General features: G+C 52.5%; 1 protein-coding gene across 1 annotated transcript in view; it reads left to right on the top strand.

Moving 5' to 3' along the window:
- UNC5B (unc-5 netrin receptor B) overlaps nt 1-17,034 on the top strand; it is a 79,098-nt gene that overhangs the window by 44,826 nt on the left and 17,238 nt on the right. Inside the window, exon 2 of the mRNA XM_015592157.2 lies at nt 16,084-16,308. Coding sequence (XP_015447643.1) covers nt 16,084-16,308 — 225 coding nt within the window. The remainder of the gene's footprint in view (nt 1-16,083; nt 16,309-17,034) is intronic.

Raw genomic sequence — 17,034 nt, 5'->3', positions numbered from 1 at the left:
AAGAGCAGCCTCAGTTGGTTTCTTTGCCCATTCTTGACCTTGGCTTTGGATGGGAACTTTGATGAGGGTGGAGCAGCGGGTGGTGCGAGGATAGTTTCAAAGCAACACAGGCCTAGACTCTGAGCTTTCCACTCTCCCAAGACCACAGCCCAGGCTGAGCTGGCTTCTCTGTAAACTCTCCAGTCCCTCCCTCTGACCAGCCCCATAAAAAGGGAATGGGGCAGGAGGGAGTCCGACTGCAGACTTTGTAATTTGGCTTGGAGGCGGCTCCTGTTCATTTTAACCAGGCTGTAATTATGGCTGGCACCCAACACCCCTCATTACGGGAGCCTGGAAGGAGGACTCTAATTATAGCATGCTGGTTCCTGGCTATAGCGGTGGGGGGCCAGGCAAAGCTAGGGGGTGATAGGCCACTAAGCCCTCTGGGGGTGGGGCTGCCTGGGGCTATGAGTACCTTCCCTAAGTCTCCTCATTTCTCTTGCTTCCAGAGCCATCCGTGGAAAGGGTGGCATAGATCAAATCGAGGCCTCTTCTTCAGGGAGAAGAGGACCCAGAGGAGCCCAGGATGTTCATCCATTCATTCAAGAAGCATTTATTAAGTATCTACTGTATGCCAAGCTGGCGCTGGGGTCAGCAGTTGGGCACACATGTGCCATCCAGCCAGGGATGGGTGTTCAGGCAGAAAGTTCCAGGAAGGCCACCGTGCTGCTGAAATATCTGAATACACGCACACTGCAAATAGCCACTGTCCCAATCCTCGATCGCTCCAGTGGCCCCAGTCAATCCCCTGGGACCCGCCTCCCTCCCCACCCCTCCAGCCTCACTTGGCACAGCAAAAGCTCTAGGATTCTGCTCCAGAGCCCTCACAGATAGTTATATGCTGTAACTGTCACCATGCATCGGCCTCCTGGCACCCCAGAATCTGGTGGGGACCCAGGCATTAAATAAGGAAATATACAAATGAGTCTATAACTAAAAAAGGTGACAAGGGCCATGAGGGAAAAAAATACCAGAGGAAGAGCCATGACCTAGGTGTAGTTGGGAGGGGCCAGGCTCTCTGAGGAGGTAACTTTAATGAGACCCGAAGACAGAGGGATACAGCCAGGCGAGGAGAGGAAAGTGGTAGGACGGAAGTCCAGGTGTATCCACCGGAAGCCAAGAGAAAGGGAGGCGTGCAGTCTGGGATCTTGCCCTCCGAGGTATCCCCACACTGTGTGGGAGTGTAGACAGCAATCGGATTTCTCTTGCACATGGTGCAAAGAGCACTGAACCAGGAGCCTCTAGACTCGCAGTCCAGGCCCAGCTCTGCCAGAGTACTGTGACCTTAGGCCAGGCATATCCTTGCTGGGCTTTGGCTTCCGAGGCCCCTTCAGGGCACGAGCCCTCCATCTCTGCCCCCACCAGTGAGGATTTTTCAAGACTGTGACCAGCAAGTCCTATTTAAATGCCACATTTGGGGATGCTTAACTCTGAAGTTAGGGACCAGGCAGCCAGGGCAGGGGTGGGGCCAGAGAGCTGGGACTAAGAGCTCCAGCCTGTCCCGTCCCCTTCTCTGAGTTATTAAGAGCCACCCGGAAGCAGACACAAAGGGAATTGTCCTGAGCTGGAGTCAGCGCCCAGCCCCCCAGCTGAGAACAATTGGGGAGGAAAACCAAGGCCATTTGTCCAGCTCAGAGTATGGCAGTGATGGTGGCTGGGAAAATGCCGAGTATTTCTCAGCTAAAATTAGCCACCTACTAAACCTTTACATCAAAGGCGAACCTGAAGCCTCTATTGTTTTGAACTTGAGATCCCAGGGGATGTGGAGGCAGGAGGGTCTCAAGAGAAGCAAGTGACCTCCTCTCCCCAGGGCTAGACCAAGCCAGCCCTCAAGCTTCCAGGGTGCCCAGTAGGAGGAGCGGGCCAGGGGACAGACAGACAGGGAGGGAAGGGGGTCTGGCTGCCCAAGGTCAGCGAGTGTGGGAGTCTGGTTCCCTGTTGGAGACAGTCTCCCTTTACCAGTGACACTGATTGCACTCTAGGATAAGCTTGCGGGTCTAGAAGGAAGTGCAGGAAACATAAGTGGGAAAATAACTCTCCATCCTTTCTGGAGGAAATGGCCAGAGCGGGCATCTCTCTGCTCATAGTGGACGGTTCCTACCATGGGGGTCTCAAACCTGGCTTAACATCCTTCCTCTGCCGCTTAGTGACTTTGGGCAAGTTACTTATCTCCCTGGTAATCAGTGGAGGTAGGTATTGATACCAACCTCCCAGGATTGTTGGAAAGGTAACGAAGATGTTGTAGATGTTAACAGTGGTAATAATAACAACAACAGTAATGCAGCTTATACTCAATAAGCCCTTTTGATGTGCCAGGCAGTGCTCTAAGCAGTTCGTGTGTATAATATATTTAATCCTTCCTAGAAATACTATTACTCCCATTTTGCAGATAAGAAACTGAGACCCAGTGAGGCTAATTTGCAAGAACACAGCTGCAGGTGATGGCTGTCGGTACCCTTATTACCTCACACTGGGGCCTGATTCAGGCTAAGGTAGCCAGCACTATGCTGCTGTGTAATTCCTTTATTTCTTTTTGAAGAGTCTCCAGCTGAATCATAGAAGTGCTCAGGGAAAGGAAGCTGACCTGGGTTAAGCTCTGTTATGGGTGCTATTGTGTGTTTTTATTGGGAGGCAAAAGAGTGTAGAGCAGCTACAGCACCTGGGAACTTGTAGAAATGCACGTTCTCAGGCCCGCCCAGGCCTGCAGAGCAGGAACCTGGAGGTAGGGGAGGGAACCACCGCATGCTGGGCCTTACCAGCCTCCAGGCGCTCTGCGTACACACTATAGTTTGAGAATCACAAACCACTGGCATAGAGGTTAATGGGCATGGGCTCAGAGTCAGGGAGACACAGATTCGAGCACTGACAACTCTGTTCTGTGACCTTGAACAAGTTTCTTAACCTGCAAATGGGATCAGAATGAGAGTGCCTGCTTTGAAAGCTGTGGGGAGGATGCGATTAGATGATGTATGCCAAGTGCTCTGCGCAGTGCCCAGGCCTGGGTTAGCCTGCAGCTGTGCTGGTTCCCCACATGACCTCTTGGGATGTAAGTCCATATTGAAGGGAAAGGTGGATCTCTGTGGCCCGGGAAGCCCATGTGTCCCAGCTAGACTGCAGCTCCCCATCGAGAGCAACCCAGAAGAACCGAGAGCCCAGTTAGAAAAGGTAGCCCCACTCCCCCTGGGCCGAGGGGTCAAGATGACTGAGACGGACGTCTCTTTCCCACCTGACTAGTTCCCTGGCTTTCAGGAGCCTTCAAGGTCAACCGAAGAGACACATGAAGTAGATGAGGTACTTTTCTCTTCCCCTTTCTTAGAGAAAGAGCAAAGTTGTCTCCAGGAAAACCAGCCTTGAGAATTATAGTCTGGAGACAGGGTGATCCCCAAATGCTGAGCTCATAGGCTCGGGGGCCCTCAGCTGCATGCGGGTGGCCTTGCAGTTTCCAGGAGTATGTCCTGGCTCTTATCTCTACCACCTGCACGTTTTTGATGGCTCTTTGGAGGCCTCTGGGGAGCATTCCATGCCTTCCATGTCTTCTTCCCCAATGGGAGTCTTCTGGGGCCAGGCCAGGCAGAGGACACAGCTTACAGGCCCCACACCCCTCCCTAGCCTCTGGAGCCCCAGATTCCTGGTGAGCATTCCCCTCAGCTGTCCTCAGGTTTCCCAGAACATCCATATGCTTCGGTCTCATGTTGCACTTTCACACCTATGGGCCCGACTGTCTCTGTGGGGTGGGCACGGTGATGTTGTGCCCATCTTATAGATAAACAGGCCAAGGCCCCAGGAGGCGAGGCAGCTGGCCTGGAGTCACCCAGTGACCTGGTGGCCGGCCCAGGACTATTCTGGTGTTTTTCTTCCATGGAGCCATGCTTCCATCCTTTCTCTTTTCCCCTCTTAGTCTTCCTGTTCCCCTCGAGAAATCTATGGAGCGAGTGACAAATTGCGTGCCCATCATGTACCAGGCTCAGTGATGAGGGATAGCTCCCCGGAAGTAATACGGTGGCAGCACTGGCGTTGACCCAGGTCCTGCTTACTCCAGGGTGCGTGTTCATCTGCCTGCCCCTCCTCAGGCTCTTTCCTCCTCTCTGCTGGGGCCCAGCCACCCCCCTCTGGAAAGATCCCTCTCATGGTGCCTGCCCTCCTGCCCTCAGCACCTTTCCGCCTTTCCTCTGGCTCTAGCTCGGAGGCTGGGGTGAGTGGGCTGAGCCCTGAGCCAAGGAGGCCCAGCAGTTACATCAGCAGGTGCAAACAAGCTGGCAAGGGCAGGGCCATCATCCCCCGGGGGCTGGAGGTGGAGCTCCATCCGCCCCACTCCAGTCTGTTTCATTCCCTCCTTCCAGCTTGCATCAGCCTTTTGCAGCTTCGTGTCATCATGGAGTGGGCTGGGGCAGTGTCTGGGAGGCTGGAACTGGGTGGAAATGGGGAGTGGGCTACCTGGCCAGCACCTTGAACCCAGAGGAAAGCCCTGAGGCTGGTGGTTAGGATGTCAGCCAATGCCCCTGGCAGCCCCAGGAAGGCACACCCACCATTTCTTACTGCGAAAAGCAATAATCGAAATTATCAAGTGCATAGGGCTGCCTATCTGACAAAATAGTTTCACACTTCTGACTTTAGTGTTCCCAACAATCTTGGAGGTGAAGCAAGTAAAAGCGACCCCATTTCTCAGAAGGGAAGATTGAGATCCAGAGGGAAGTGGTTCACCCAAGTTCACTTCAAGAGCCAACAAGGGCACCAATGTGTTTCAGCCCAAGAAATACGAGGGATTATAGGCGCCTAGAGAATGAGACAGCCCTATAGGAGTCAAGGTGGATGTAGTCAAAGCCTGCTTCCTGGAGGAAGTAGGCTGGCTCCTTGACTGAGGAGAGCACTAAAGACAAAGCTGCAGATTTATTCCTGCCCTGATAGTGGGTCAGCAGACAGAGGGACCATCACATGACTGCGGGGCTAGGCTGGAGGCACACTGAGCACAAGTCAGGGTCGAGATGTCTGGATTCATATCTTTAAATCTTTGCTGTGAGCAAAGGCCCAACCATAGGCATGATCCAGGGGATGCACTTAGGAAATGCTTGGTGAAAGAATGAGGGCGAGTCCCTGCCCACGACCCTACCTCCCTCAAGGTACACCTGAGCAGCCATTTGTGCCTTCCCCTCGGCCAGTGGCACTGTCTTCCCCCATCTCCACTGCCAACAACTCAACTGCTCATCCAAACTCAGGGCCAGGGTCTTTCCCACTGTTGAAACCCGAGAGAGACAAGGGAAGCGCATCGGGCTGAGTACCAGGATGCCCCCATTTCACTCCTAGCTTTGCTTCCATCCTGCTATGTGACCTGAGACCAGTTACTCCCCACCGCTTGTCCCCAAAGTATTCCTGGGAGCCCGAGTCTGCCTTCTGTGGTCCGAGTCCTGGCGTTTGTGGGAAAGGCAGAGTAGGAGTGTAGATGAAGGCCAGAGATAGATGGCCACCTTCTTCCCTTGCCTCAGGGGCAGAGCAGGAACCCAAGTGGATTTCGGGCTTAGAACCTACAAGGAGAAGCCCCCACACAGACCACTCGCCTCCCACCGCTGGGTGCTCTCAGGTTTCTCTTTCTCTGTCCCTCTCGCCATGACTCCATCTCTACCTCTCTGCTTATCTCTCCCCATTTGTCTTATGCCTCATTTCACACATTGACAAAGGCCAGTCTGGGCACCCTTCTCCTCTCTCTTGCTGTGATTCTCTTTATGCTACTGTGATACCAAGATACGAGGGGTGCTGCAGCCACCGACCGGCTGTTTGACGCTGGACAAATCATTGCTCCTCTCTGGCCTCGGGGTCTCCCTCTGGAAGTGAAGGGTTAGATTCAGGTCTAAATGCCCCATTGCCCAGGGTTTGAGGTGCCTCCTGGTACCTGCCAAGTGGCCCACAACCAGCACTGGGGCAAGGTCCGGCAAGGTGTGGTGACGGTGCTGATGGCAGCAGGCAAGGATCATAGTTTTTCCACTTTGTAATGTGTTGGCAGTTGTCTCTCCTGTGCAAGGAGGGGCTCTTCGGCCCTAGAGCACGATGGTGGGAAGGTGGGGGAAATTTGTGCCTCAAGACACTAAGAACAGGCCTGACCCTGGACTTTCCAGGGCGGCATGGGGACACCTCATTTAGAAGGGCAGCAGAAATTTAACCCACTGCCCTATCAGGCAGTCCCTGGGCCAGAGGGTATATCCAGCCATGTACATTTTGACTTTTCCAGGAGACAGGGACAGGACACTGGACATCTTTCTGCCCAACACCCAAACGTGCAAAGCCAACCTGATATCGTTGTCCAGTGGCTCCCTGAATGAGCTCTGCATCCTGTAGCTCTTCCAGCAACCCAAATGCCATACCAGGAGTGTCGCCCCAGCTGGCCTGCGCCCGTCTGACGTGTGTGGCTGTGCTAAGAGAGAGAGAGAGTGATGCCTGGTGCATTTTTGTTTGTGGTTTAAAAGTCCTCAGTTAACAGCCTTGGAAGGAAAACATAGGACGCACAAGTGTATGTAGCAAAGCCCCTTTAAGTCACAAAATACGTGTGCATCTAAAAAAAGGCAGGAAGGACCAATGTCAAGTGCTAATTCTGATAAACTGGGGATGGAAATGGGTGATTTCTAGTTTCATCCTTATTTAAGAAAAAAAAAAAGTTTTTTCATTAGAAGGAAGAGGTAGATTTTAAAAATAAATTCCCCCGACCTCCCCCAAGAGTCTAGTACCCAGTTTCTCTTACTGGTTCTGCTGCTCAGTTGCTGTGTGATCTGAGGCCAGGCCACACTCTCTCTGGTCTTCATCCTAGAGGATGGTGATTACATGGTCTCTGAGTTTCCATCCTACAGGATGGGGGTTCCAAAGGGACTGGCTCCCATGGCCCAGGTCAGCCCTGCCTGTGCCCATCGCCCCTGTCTGCTCTTTCCTACCCCCACTTTCCACCCCAGATATTTCTGAGGAGGTCGAGCAGTACAGCTGGAGAAAGTCCTGTGCCCCCAGCATACCCAGAAAAACAAGCACCCGGTTATTAACAGGCCCTAAAGGAACTTGCCTTCCAGAGAGCAGACCTGTCCAGACACAGACAACGAACAATCAAATATAGGAAGAAAGTAATTCCAGAGAGAGATGAGCACTGTCAAAAACAAAAACAAACAAAACAAAACAAACAAAAAAATAATGCAGAGATAGCATCAGGGAAAATAGAGGATAATGAATTTGTATTTGGTGGTCAGGAAAGGCCTCGCTGGGGAGATGGCAGGTGGCACTTGAGCTGATATCTCAATGACAGAGAGTTAGCCAAAGAATATAAGGAGATGGGGGTAGGGAGATGCATTCCAAAAGGAGAGAACAACAAAGGCCCTGAGATGGGACTAAGAAGTCATGTTCACGTTCAGGGGTAAGGAAACATATCTAGGTGGCTTGGAGCACAGTGAATGATGGATGAACATCTGAAGTCTAAGGGTTTGGTGGGACTTAGGACTTCATTCCGGGTATAAATGGAAGCCATTGGAGGGTGTAAGCAGCGGGGGCGATTTATGTGTATTTTGCAAGATTGCCCCGGCTGCTATGAGGAGAGTAAATCTGAGGGCGCAGGAGAGGAAGTAGGGAGTACAGTGAGGAGGGGTCTGGGCAGGAAGACATGAGCTTGGAGACAGTAGGAGGTGATGATGGATGGTCATGAGGTTTGAGGCACATCTTGAATGTTTACCTGGCAGCACCGAAGTCCATCAGCATCATGGGCTGGATGCAGGGGAGGGAAAAGGATGCCTCCCCAGGTAGAACCCAGGCAACTGGGGTTTGGTGGAGTCTGAAAGTGCAACTCAAAGTTGCCTCATCCCAACTCTGGATGGCAGAGAAATGGCCAAATAAAATAGCAGGTCTCCCACAGGCCCACATCACTGCCATTGTCTTAGAGCATTGACAGAGGCAGCCCTGAGAAAGGGGCCACTGTCCCAGCCTGGTTGGGGCTCTCTGTGCTTCTAGGGGAGATGGTTATGGCTTGTGACCTTGGGGGCTATACCAGGCTAGCAGTGGGCCCCCTTCCAGGCTAAGATAGATCTGTTTGTCTGGGGCATCCCCAACAAGTCCAGGACTTGTCAAGCCCACAGAGGAAGGAAAGCCAAGTGCTGGAGTTAGGAAGCTAAGACCCTCTTCTCCTCCAGCAAGCTAGTGAACTCTGAGAGACTCCATTTGCTCATCTGCAAAATGGGCAGAAAATAGCTGCTGTCTGCTGGTCCCTCAGGGGCACTGTGGGCCAAGGGAGGTCTTGTGGCTTAACTGGAAGAGTTTTGGGTTTCTCAGCTCCCGCCTACCCACTTCTCCTCTCCTACTTTTGCCCCTCAGTAGCTATGAGCCTGAGCATGTCTTTCACTTCATTGAGCCTCAGTTCCCTCATCTGTGAAATGGAACACCTACTTCACAGGATTGTTGTACTGATGATGATAATCACATTGTGTGCTGGACACATGTTATTATCTGGAGTGTGACAGATGAGAGGGCTTTGAGCTCCCTGTTTGGGAGAGGAAGGTGAAGCAGATTGCCAGCCCCCTATGGTCTGGGCCTCTGGGCACAGTGATACCCTGGAACCTAGGGTCTTGAAGAGGCACCAAAACTTAGCCCTAGAGTGACCCAGGCCCAGGCTGAGGGGAGCCCAATGATCAGGAGAAGGGTCTGGAGGGTCCAGGCCGGTGGATGTGGACTGTAGCCTCTCAAGTTACCACTGACACCTGAGGGTAGACCAATGACCAGTAACCAAAGTGCCCTTCCCTACTTTGTGAGTGGTGTGGCCTCTTTTAAATGGGGCCTGGGCTTCATTCCAGGGTTTCATGCCCATCTTGGGGCCCCGCCCAGCCTCCCGTCAGCTCCTTCACTTGTCAGGGGAGAGATTTCTCAGATTCAGCCAGACACCCTCTCCAAGATGCAAGCTCCTGACCCAGCTAGTCATCTCAGTGAGGCCACTTCCTGCACAGGAAGTGATGTCATGGGCACGGGCAGGTCTGCAGAGGGTATGGGAAAAGGGTCATGCAAGGGGCTCCTTTGTTAGGAATAACTCAGCCTCCCCAAAGCCTGCCAGCCCCCATTTGTCATCAGTAACGGCCATTGTAACTGCCTCTGAGGGGGGCCCCAACCTGAACCCCACAGCCGCCAGGAGCCAGGGCCAGATGGAAGAAGGTCTTTGTGTCCATGGAGGGGTCCTTCCATGTGGGGTTTGTGTGTTTTTAAAACATAATAATAAATGGGCTCCTCTCCCTTCGCTCTCCCCACTCCCCACTGAGCACATCAGCCTCGCAGTGAATGGAAGAGATTTTCCATGCAGTGGGAGGTCAAGTCTGGCGAGAATTAGCCGGTGTCCAGGGGCTAGAGAAAGACTGTGATTGCTGATGATAAATGTGCCCAGCGTGGGGCATTTCTCTTGCCCTCACCTTCCGCCTGCCCGCCTTCTCTCCTCCTAGTTTTGCCCCTCAGTGGGGGCACTGCCTCATGCCAGCCCGCCCTGAAGACACAAGGCCCTGCTCAGCTGTAGATGCCCATCCCGTGGTGCTGAGCTTGGGGGTCCCAGGCCTGGTCCTGTCACCTACCTGGGACAAAAACCAAGGGCAAGTGTCAAGGCCCTCCCTACCAAACCACTACAGTCTCATGCCAAGGTCTCTGACCTGGGCAATAGGGCTGACCAGAGGTGGACCCAGTTGAGATTGACGGGAGTGAGTTACCACCCCAAGCATGTGAAAGACAGAGCTCGGGCCTTTACCCAGAGCCCTGCCATAGCTGTGCTGTCTCCCTTCCTCAGCCCCAAATCAGAAACTGGGCACTGGTCCAACTTGGCTGTTAATTTGCTACATAATGTTACATTAGTCACTTCCCCTCCCTGACCTGGTAGAATGCAGGGCTCCAGGCCTCTCTGAGCATGGACTTTCTGTGCTTCTGACCTGCTGGGGCTCGGGCATCCACACTCAGCGCACCCCGAGAGGATTTCCTGCCTGGTGCCTCCCCTGGCTGCATGGGTACCTCCCAGTTAATACAGCACATTTACATCTATTTTCTCAGCTGATCTTCACAACACCTCAAAACTGACAGAGCACTTATTATCCTCTTTTATGGACGGAGAAACTGAGGCCTTGAGAGGTAAAATTACCTTCCCAAGGTCTCAGTGGCAGAGTGAGGATTTGAACCAGGCCTGCTGGCTCTTAGGCCAGCCCATTCCACTACGTGTACTTCCAGCCTGGGCCCCAGGCTCAGGGTCACCATAAGGAAGCAGAACCCTTCTGGCTTTCCCTAGAAGCTGGTGACAATCCCGTTCAGGAATGTCTGAATGCTATAGTTTTAGCCTCTCCTTCCTCTCAAGGGTAGCTCTGGGAAATACAGTTTCTTTATCTTAGTCCTGGAGTCACTTTCTTCACCTTCAAGGCCCCTGGTTCTGCTTCTAGTGGCTTAGATTCTGGCACCTCCTGAACAAGCCTGCGGCTTCAACTTCCTCCTCATTGGGGCCTCCTACCTACTGGGTGGCAGCCTGTGTCTCCATGTCGGGCACTGCCCAGGCCCAGCCAGGAGCGTGTAGCCTGGCACAGGTCCTGCTTTCAGGTAGAGACTGGGCCCAGGCTCCCAGCTCTGTCCTGAAGACTCCACTACCCTCCCAGGGCACTGGTGTCCTGTCCTGGACACGGTGGGGACACAAAGAAGGGTGTGATGTGCTCCGTGCCCTCCAAGAGCAGCTAGCTGCCAGAACTGCTAAGGAGCCTTCGAGCTGCCAGAAGCAGGAAGGTGCCCGCCAGACTCCACCCTATTTACCTCCCCTCCCATATTTTAAGTAGGTTGCGAGCAAAATTGAACTTGTCCATGAGGAAGCCAGGTTGGTGGTGAGAGGATGCAAAGTTTTGTCTTGTGAATACTCTAAAGAAATATGAGAAGGCCAAGGAGGGCAGGCGGCAGCCTCCAGAAGCTGGGAGGCTGTCAAGGGGAGGAGGAAGTGTACTGTCTTGCGTCACCTCAGAGTTTAGAATTATAGCAATGGCTGCAACTTCAGACAGCAAATTCCAGCTGAAAGTAAGGAGGCAAAGGTGAACCTGTCTGAGAAAGGCAGAAGTGTGCTCCTGTCCCTGGAGGTATGTGAGTCAAGGTAGGATAAGGAGTTAATGGGGGATATTGTGACTTCAAGTTGGTCCTTGAAGTAACCTCTGTCCCTGTGAATCTGTGCCTCTAAGGGAGACTAGCTGACAAGAGACTTCACATAGGCAGATATAGGTGACTTTGAAGCAAGGGCTTGCATGGTGCTTGCAAGAGGTCCCATCCAGAGATGCTAGTCATCATTTTGATCTGAGGCCTGAGTTGGATGGGCTGGGGCATGTTTGGGAGAGCCTAGCATCACATAATTCCTCCTCCTCCTCCCTACCAGGGACTCCCCAACAGTGTGCCTTAGGACCACAGAGTATGCTGGGCCTTTGAGCCATGAATAGCAATGACAAGAAAGGTGACCCCACATTAGCAAATTAATTTCCTGAAGAAAAAAGTTACTCAGTAGGACACTGTCATACATTAACAGGTTCCCCATAAGGCATCTTCGAATCTCAAAGTGTTAGAACCAGATTAGGGCTTAAGAGATTTACTCAACCGACTTCCTGATTTTACAAATGGTGGCTCTGAGACCCGAGAGGAAGGCCACATAGCAATGCCAGTTGGGGTGCAAACTCAGGTCTCCTGACTTCGGTGGTTCTTTTTCTGTGTGTTGACTGTCTGTGGTTATGTCTATGCACAGATATGTCCTCTCCTGTACCTTCATCTTGCGATAGCTGGGCCACTCATGTTTGTCGCTTTAAAGGCAGGTTGCAATTTGGGAATCATAGGTCCAAAAGAGTTCTGCTATTAAGAAAACATACTTTATGTGGGACCTTTTCCCGCCAGCAGGAAATCCAGATCTGGCCTGGCGGAGGCAAAGTCTCCTCCCAGGATAGCTCTTAGGTGTTTTATTGCTTCTGTGAAGAAGAAGCATCAGGAGAGCTATAGTGAAGCCAGGGAGACAAGTGACAAAGGGACGGCTCCAAGCCTGGCTTCCTCCCACTGACCAGGAGACCACAGGCGAATCCCTTGATGCCTCATGCCTTCATCTGTGAAATGGGGAGATAGTCCCCACCTTGGGGATGTGAGAAGTAAATTAGCTGAAATATTTGAAGCACCTGGCAGATAGTGTACATAAAAATGCCTGTTCCCGGTTCAGAAGTTAGATTCGGGTATTAGACTGCCTAAATTTGCTCCCCAGCTCTGCTGTTTACTAGCTTTATAGCCTTGTGCCATTCACTTAAACTGTCTTAGTCTCAGTTTCTTTCTCTATAGTATGGGGATTATAACAGTACCTAACACACTGAGCCATGGTTTCCAGAATGTGTGCTGAGGCACCCCAGGGTGCTGCAGCAAATTCACAGGGATGCTGTGAGATATTTTTAACCTTCAAGGAAACACAGCAATCTGGACAGCTGCCAGACACTGGGACAACTACTAGCTCAAGATAGCTTACAACTTCAACATTACACCACATTTCTTTCCCTTAGATGGCATCATATCTTTGCAAAGCTGGGCATTCGGGAGTACCCCGAGACAAATAATGAGGGTGACAGTGTCCACTTTGATAACAAGATTTGAGACCTTATCTAGTGCCCAATGGGTGCACATATCCCCATTAGTATGTCCTTGTGGCTGTTTGAGAATTGAATACAAATATTTTTTCCTTCAATTTATGTGTATTATTTTTTTCAAATGGCTACTAAGGTGTTAGGACACACACACACACACACACACACACACACACACACACACACACACACACACACACACGCTGTTTGGATTTAACTACTTAAACAGAACCACTAGGAGTTTCTTTTGGCCTTGGGATAAAAATTACCAAGAAAAATTACCCAGGTCAAAATTACTGATGCTAAAGACCAAAAGTTTGGGAACCTCTGTCTAAGGTTTTTGTGGGCTCAGTGCATTAATGTGAAATGCTTTCTGAAAGCATCTGGCAGAGTAAGCATCCAGGAAACTCGAGACTCCATTTTTCTTCTTCCTCCCAGCTGGCCCCCAAATGACAGGCTCAGATGGCCCTCATCTAGGACACCTGTGGGTCCTCCCTCAGGCACGAGGTCCAAGCCAGGGCCAAGGAGGAGGGGAAGTGCCCGGTGGTTAGGGCGGGGTCCCAACTTGGTTGCTACTCAGGCCCTGGCAGCAGCCCCCAACCTTCCTTTATTTAATTTGCATTCACCGAGCATCTACTACACGCCAGCCAGCCTGCAGTCTGCCAGTGGTCCCTCTGGGAAGGACTCTTAGATCAGCCCTTGGTTCTTCTTCCTTGTCTCCTGGCAGCATCTGCCTTCAGGACTCCTGGGGCAGTGGAGATGTTGGCAAGGGGGCATTAGCTACATCAAGAGCCACCCAGTGCTGCCACGACAAAGAGGCACTCATGAGGATGTCCAGCAATATTCCTGCCAAGGCCAGAACAGAACGTTTGTGCCAGGCTGAGAGGGCGGGGCCTGCAGCACTAATGGATGTCTAATGTTTACTTTCCTCAGTCGCGTCTCTGCATGCTTTATAAATGAGCTGCATTAGGGTTATAAAACAAAGTCATAAATACAGCCCGACGTACCGTGGAGAGCCAGGGCAGCCATCACCTGGGGGCCAGGGGGCACGTGGTTAGAAGGTAGGACCAGCTTACAGCTGCACCCAGGGGCTCCCACACACCTCTCATGGCTGCCACCCCTGAAAGGAGGTCCAGTGCCCCTCCCCCATTTCACAGATGAGGTACCTGAAGCCGGTAAGGGCTGGTTCAAACCCAGGGGTGTCTGAGTCTGAAGCCCGAGCCCTGCTTTACACCTGTCAGGCCTGAGACTGAAACAGGACGCTGGTGGTGGGATGTGGACCTGGAACTTGGCAGATTCTCTGCTGCCGACATGTCCTTTTGGCTCTACCCTGCTCTCCCTAGAGCTGTCCAAGCTGGCAGAAAGGCCACAGTGACTAGCTGTCAGGCCACTGGGAGACCAATGTCCAACTCCCTGGGCACTGCGTCATCTCGCCACCAACTGCCCAAGCTCCCAGACCTTAGAGGCTGCCAGTTTACCTACAGAAAAGGTATCTTCCTGCCTGGCAGAGGGAACTGGATAGCGGGGAACCATGGCCTGGCCTTAGGAATTTTCAGTACTATTCCCAGTTTAGCTCCCCACTAACCAGCTGATCACTTGCCCCATTTGGATGATCTACAGTTTCCTCAGCTTTGAAATAGGAAAGAGGGTCCTAGCTTTACTGGACCTTTGATGAGAGAGCCCCCATGATTGTAATTTCCTGACCAGGATCTACTACGATTCTCAGGTGTGGGGACTCCCACAGTGTATGGAGCTACTCCACTGATAGGCAGTGTAGAGTCCTGGGCAACATCCCAAATGCTACAGTCTGTATCTTGGGTTCAAACCTTGGTTCTGCCTCTTGGTCTTGGGCAAGTTGCTTAATCTCTCTGGCCTCAGTGTCTCCATGTATAAACTGGGATTAATATAACCTTAGGAGGTTGTTGCAAGAATTAGGTTTGTTAACTATGTAAAGTGCTGAAAACGTGGCACCTAATGTAAGGTGAGCATTACTTGCTATATTAATATAGTAACTTGTACCTACTATGTGCCTGACCTCTCCTAGGCACTCACGCACGTTTATCTCATGTGATCCTGCCCTCTTTAGAGACAAAGTAATGAAGTCATAGTTAAGGGGCCTTCCTTGGGTTACACAGAGCATGCTGGATGGAGCTGAAGTCACATCCTTTCCTGCTGGCTTCTCCTTCTCTCCCCCAGGTGTCTATCTGTCTGTCTGTCTGTCTGTCTGTCTCTCTCATTCTTTCGCTCTCACATCCTCCAACAACATACACACACCCCATCCAGACCCTGGAGCCAGTGACCAGCCATGTATTTTCTCAGAGGTCCTGAAGCTCCCCCAATCTTAGCCGTCACTGCTGGTGCACAGGGAGACAACATGGCTTGGGCATGTCAGACATATTTTGTTCCTTACGCTCTGGGGGACAAGTACATGATCCCAGGGACTACTCTGGCTTCCGGGAATCCAGCCCCACTTGAGGTTCTGGAGCTCTGGGACAGTGACAGGGCATTGGAAAGTCAATTTTCCTAAGTGGATTGTGAACCAGTAGCCTGGCCCAGCCTGGCTTCTCCCCCTCCTGGTGCCGGCGGTGGCTGGCTGCTCTCCCTTCCTGTTTGTCTCACCTCCTGAGGTGCTGTTCTTTCCAGGGAGGCTGGTGGCCAGAGTTTCCTTTTGGCCCCTTTCGGAGAGGAGATTGACAGCCTCACTGTGTTCCCAGCTTCTAAAGTTTCCTCATCCTTTCGGCAGAGGGTGTGGATTATGCTGAGGTGGGAAGGCTAAGGGGTGGATCAGAGCCCCAGACCAGACGAGGGAGGCTCAGGGTGGGGGCTGCTGGGAAGGTAGGTTACCCCTCCATTCTGCCACCTGCCTTGGGCTTCCTGGAAGAGGAGACCCACCAAGCTGCACCAGGGAGTCCAGGCGTGGTGCATCACCCCACCTCACCCCACTCCACGCCACTGCAGGCCTTGGCTCTTCTCCCCACTTTCATCAGCCTGGCTGCAAAGGGCAGCTGTGGCTTCAGGGCAGAACTGGCCTGGTTTGAGTTCCAGCCTCAGCCTCATTTCCAGCCCTTCATGTACTGTGGTGAACTGGAGGAAGTCTGGGTAGGGCTAGTGCAGGGGACATTAGGGAAGGCTGGAGGGGTGTCCTCGCCCTGATGGGTCACCTCACCTCCCCAGGCCACCCTGAAATCTCCATCTGTAAAGAAACAGAATCACACATAGCATTATAGATCTGGGATTGTTGTTAAAGCACAGTCTCTTAAAAGCAGGGTGGGGTGGGGAAACTGAGGCCCGGGAGAGCCAGACCTTGCTCAGGTCATAGAGGGCGTCTCCAGCAGGTCTCCTCTGGTCGCTCCCTCACTCTTCTTGGACTCCTGGGGGAATCAAGGGGTACCCCAGCCTGCCAGCCTTTGGCATCACAGAGCCCTCCTTCCTTCCACAGGCGGTGATTCGGGCAGCGAGGTGCTCCCTGACTCCTTCCCATCGGCACCAGCTGAGCCGCTGCCCCACTTCCTCCAGGAGCCGCAGGATGCCTACATCGTGAAGAACAAGCCGGTCGAGCTGAGCTGCCGCGCCTTCCCCGCCACACAGATCTACTTCAAGTGCAATGGCGAATGGGTCAGCCAGAATGACCATGTCACACAGGAGGACAGGGACGAGGCCACCGGTGAGCCACCCCACTCACTTGGTCACCCCCAGGACACCCAGGACACCCCGGGCCCAGAGGTGCTCAGGATGCCGGGTCCTGGGCCTCACTCCACCCCAGGCTCCACGTGAGACTTCACACAGCCTTGATGCCCCTCTGGGCCTCAGTTTTCCCTCTGGGGTTCACTCTGGATCAGTGTTTCCCCAAGGAGGGCTGCCATGTCCTAGCCTGACTTTGGGTGACCCAATGATACAGCACCTAATCCCTTGCTGAGCTGAGCACGTGTTCTCTTTCTCATTTTCTTTCCATCCTGCTCATATCAGGGAGCAAGTCCAGTTGGGGAGCAGGGGGGTTCTTTCACCACCACCCCCCCCCCAGCACCTGCTGCATGCCCCATTTAACAAAGAGGAGCCGGAGCCTAACCAGGATTCTAGACCATCATTAGTTTCACCGATCTGTTTGTGAGAAGTGATACTATTTCTATTCATAGTAATGACATAATGTTTCCTCCATAGAAATTGTTTTAGTTTTTAAAAAAAGCTTTTTAAGAAAGGTTAATAATATTAAGTGAATAATCATAGAGGTGGTGTGAGGGTGTAGCCCAAATCTTGAGAGAGAGAGAATAGCTGAAGCATAAGGCCCCTTCCTTCTGGGCGCCCCTCACCCCCCCGGGGGAAGGAGGAGGCAGAGCCCTGGGCTCTTCACATCTCCCAGAGCCTGGCTTGCCCCAGTGGTCACCCCAGGCTA

This window comes from Pteropus alecto, unplaced genomic scaffold (genome assembly GCF_000325575.1).
Source record: "Pteropus alecto unplaced genomic scaffold, ASM32557v1 scaffold155, whole genome shotgun sequence".
NCBI classification, from domain to species: domain Eukaryota; kingdom Metazoa; phylum Chordata; class Mammalia; order Chiroptera; family Pteropodidae; genus Pteropus; species Pteropus alecto.
This window is presented reverse-complemented; position numbering and strand designations above follow the sequence as displayed.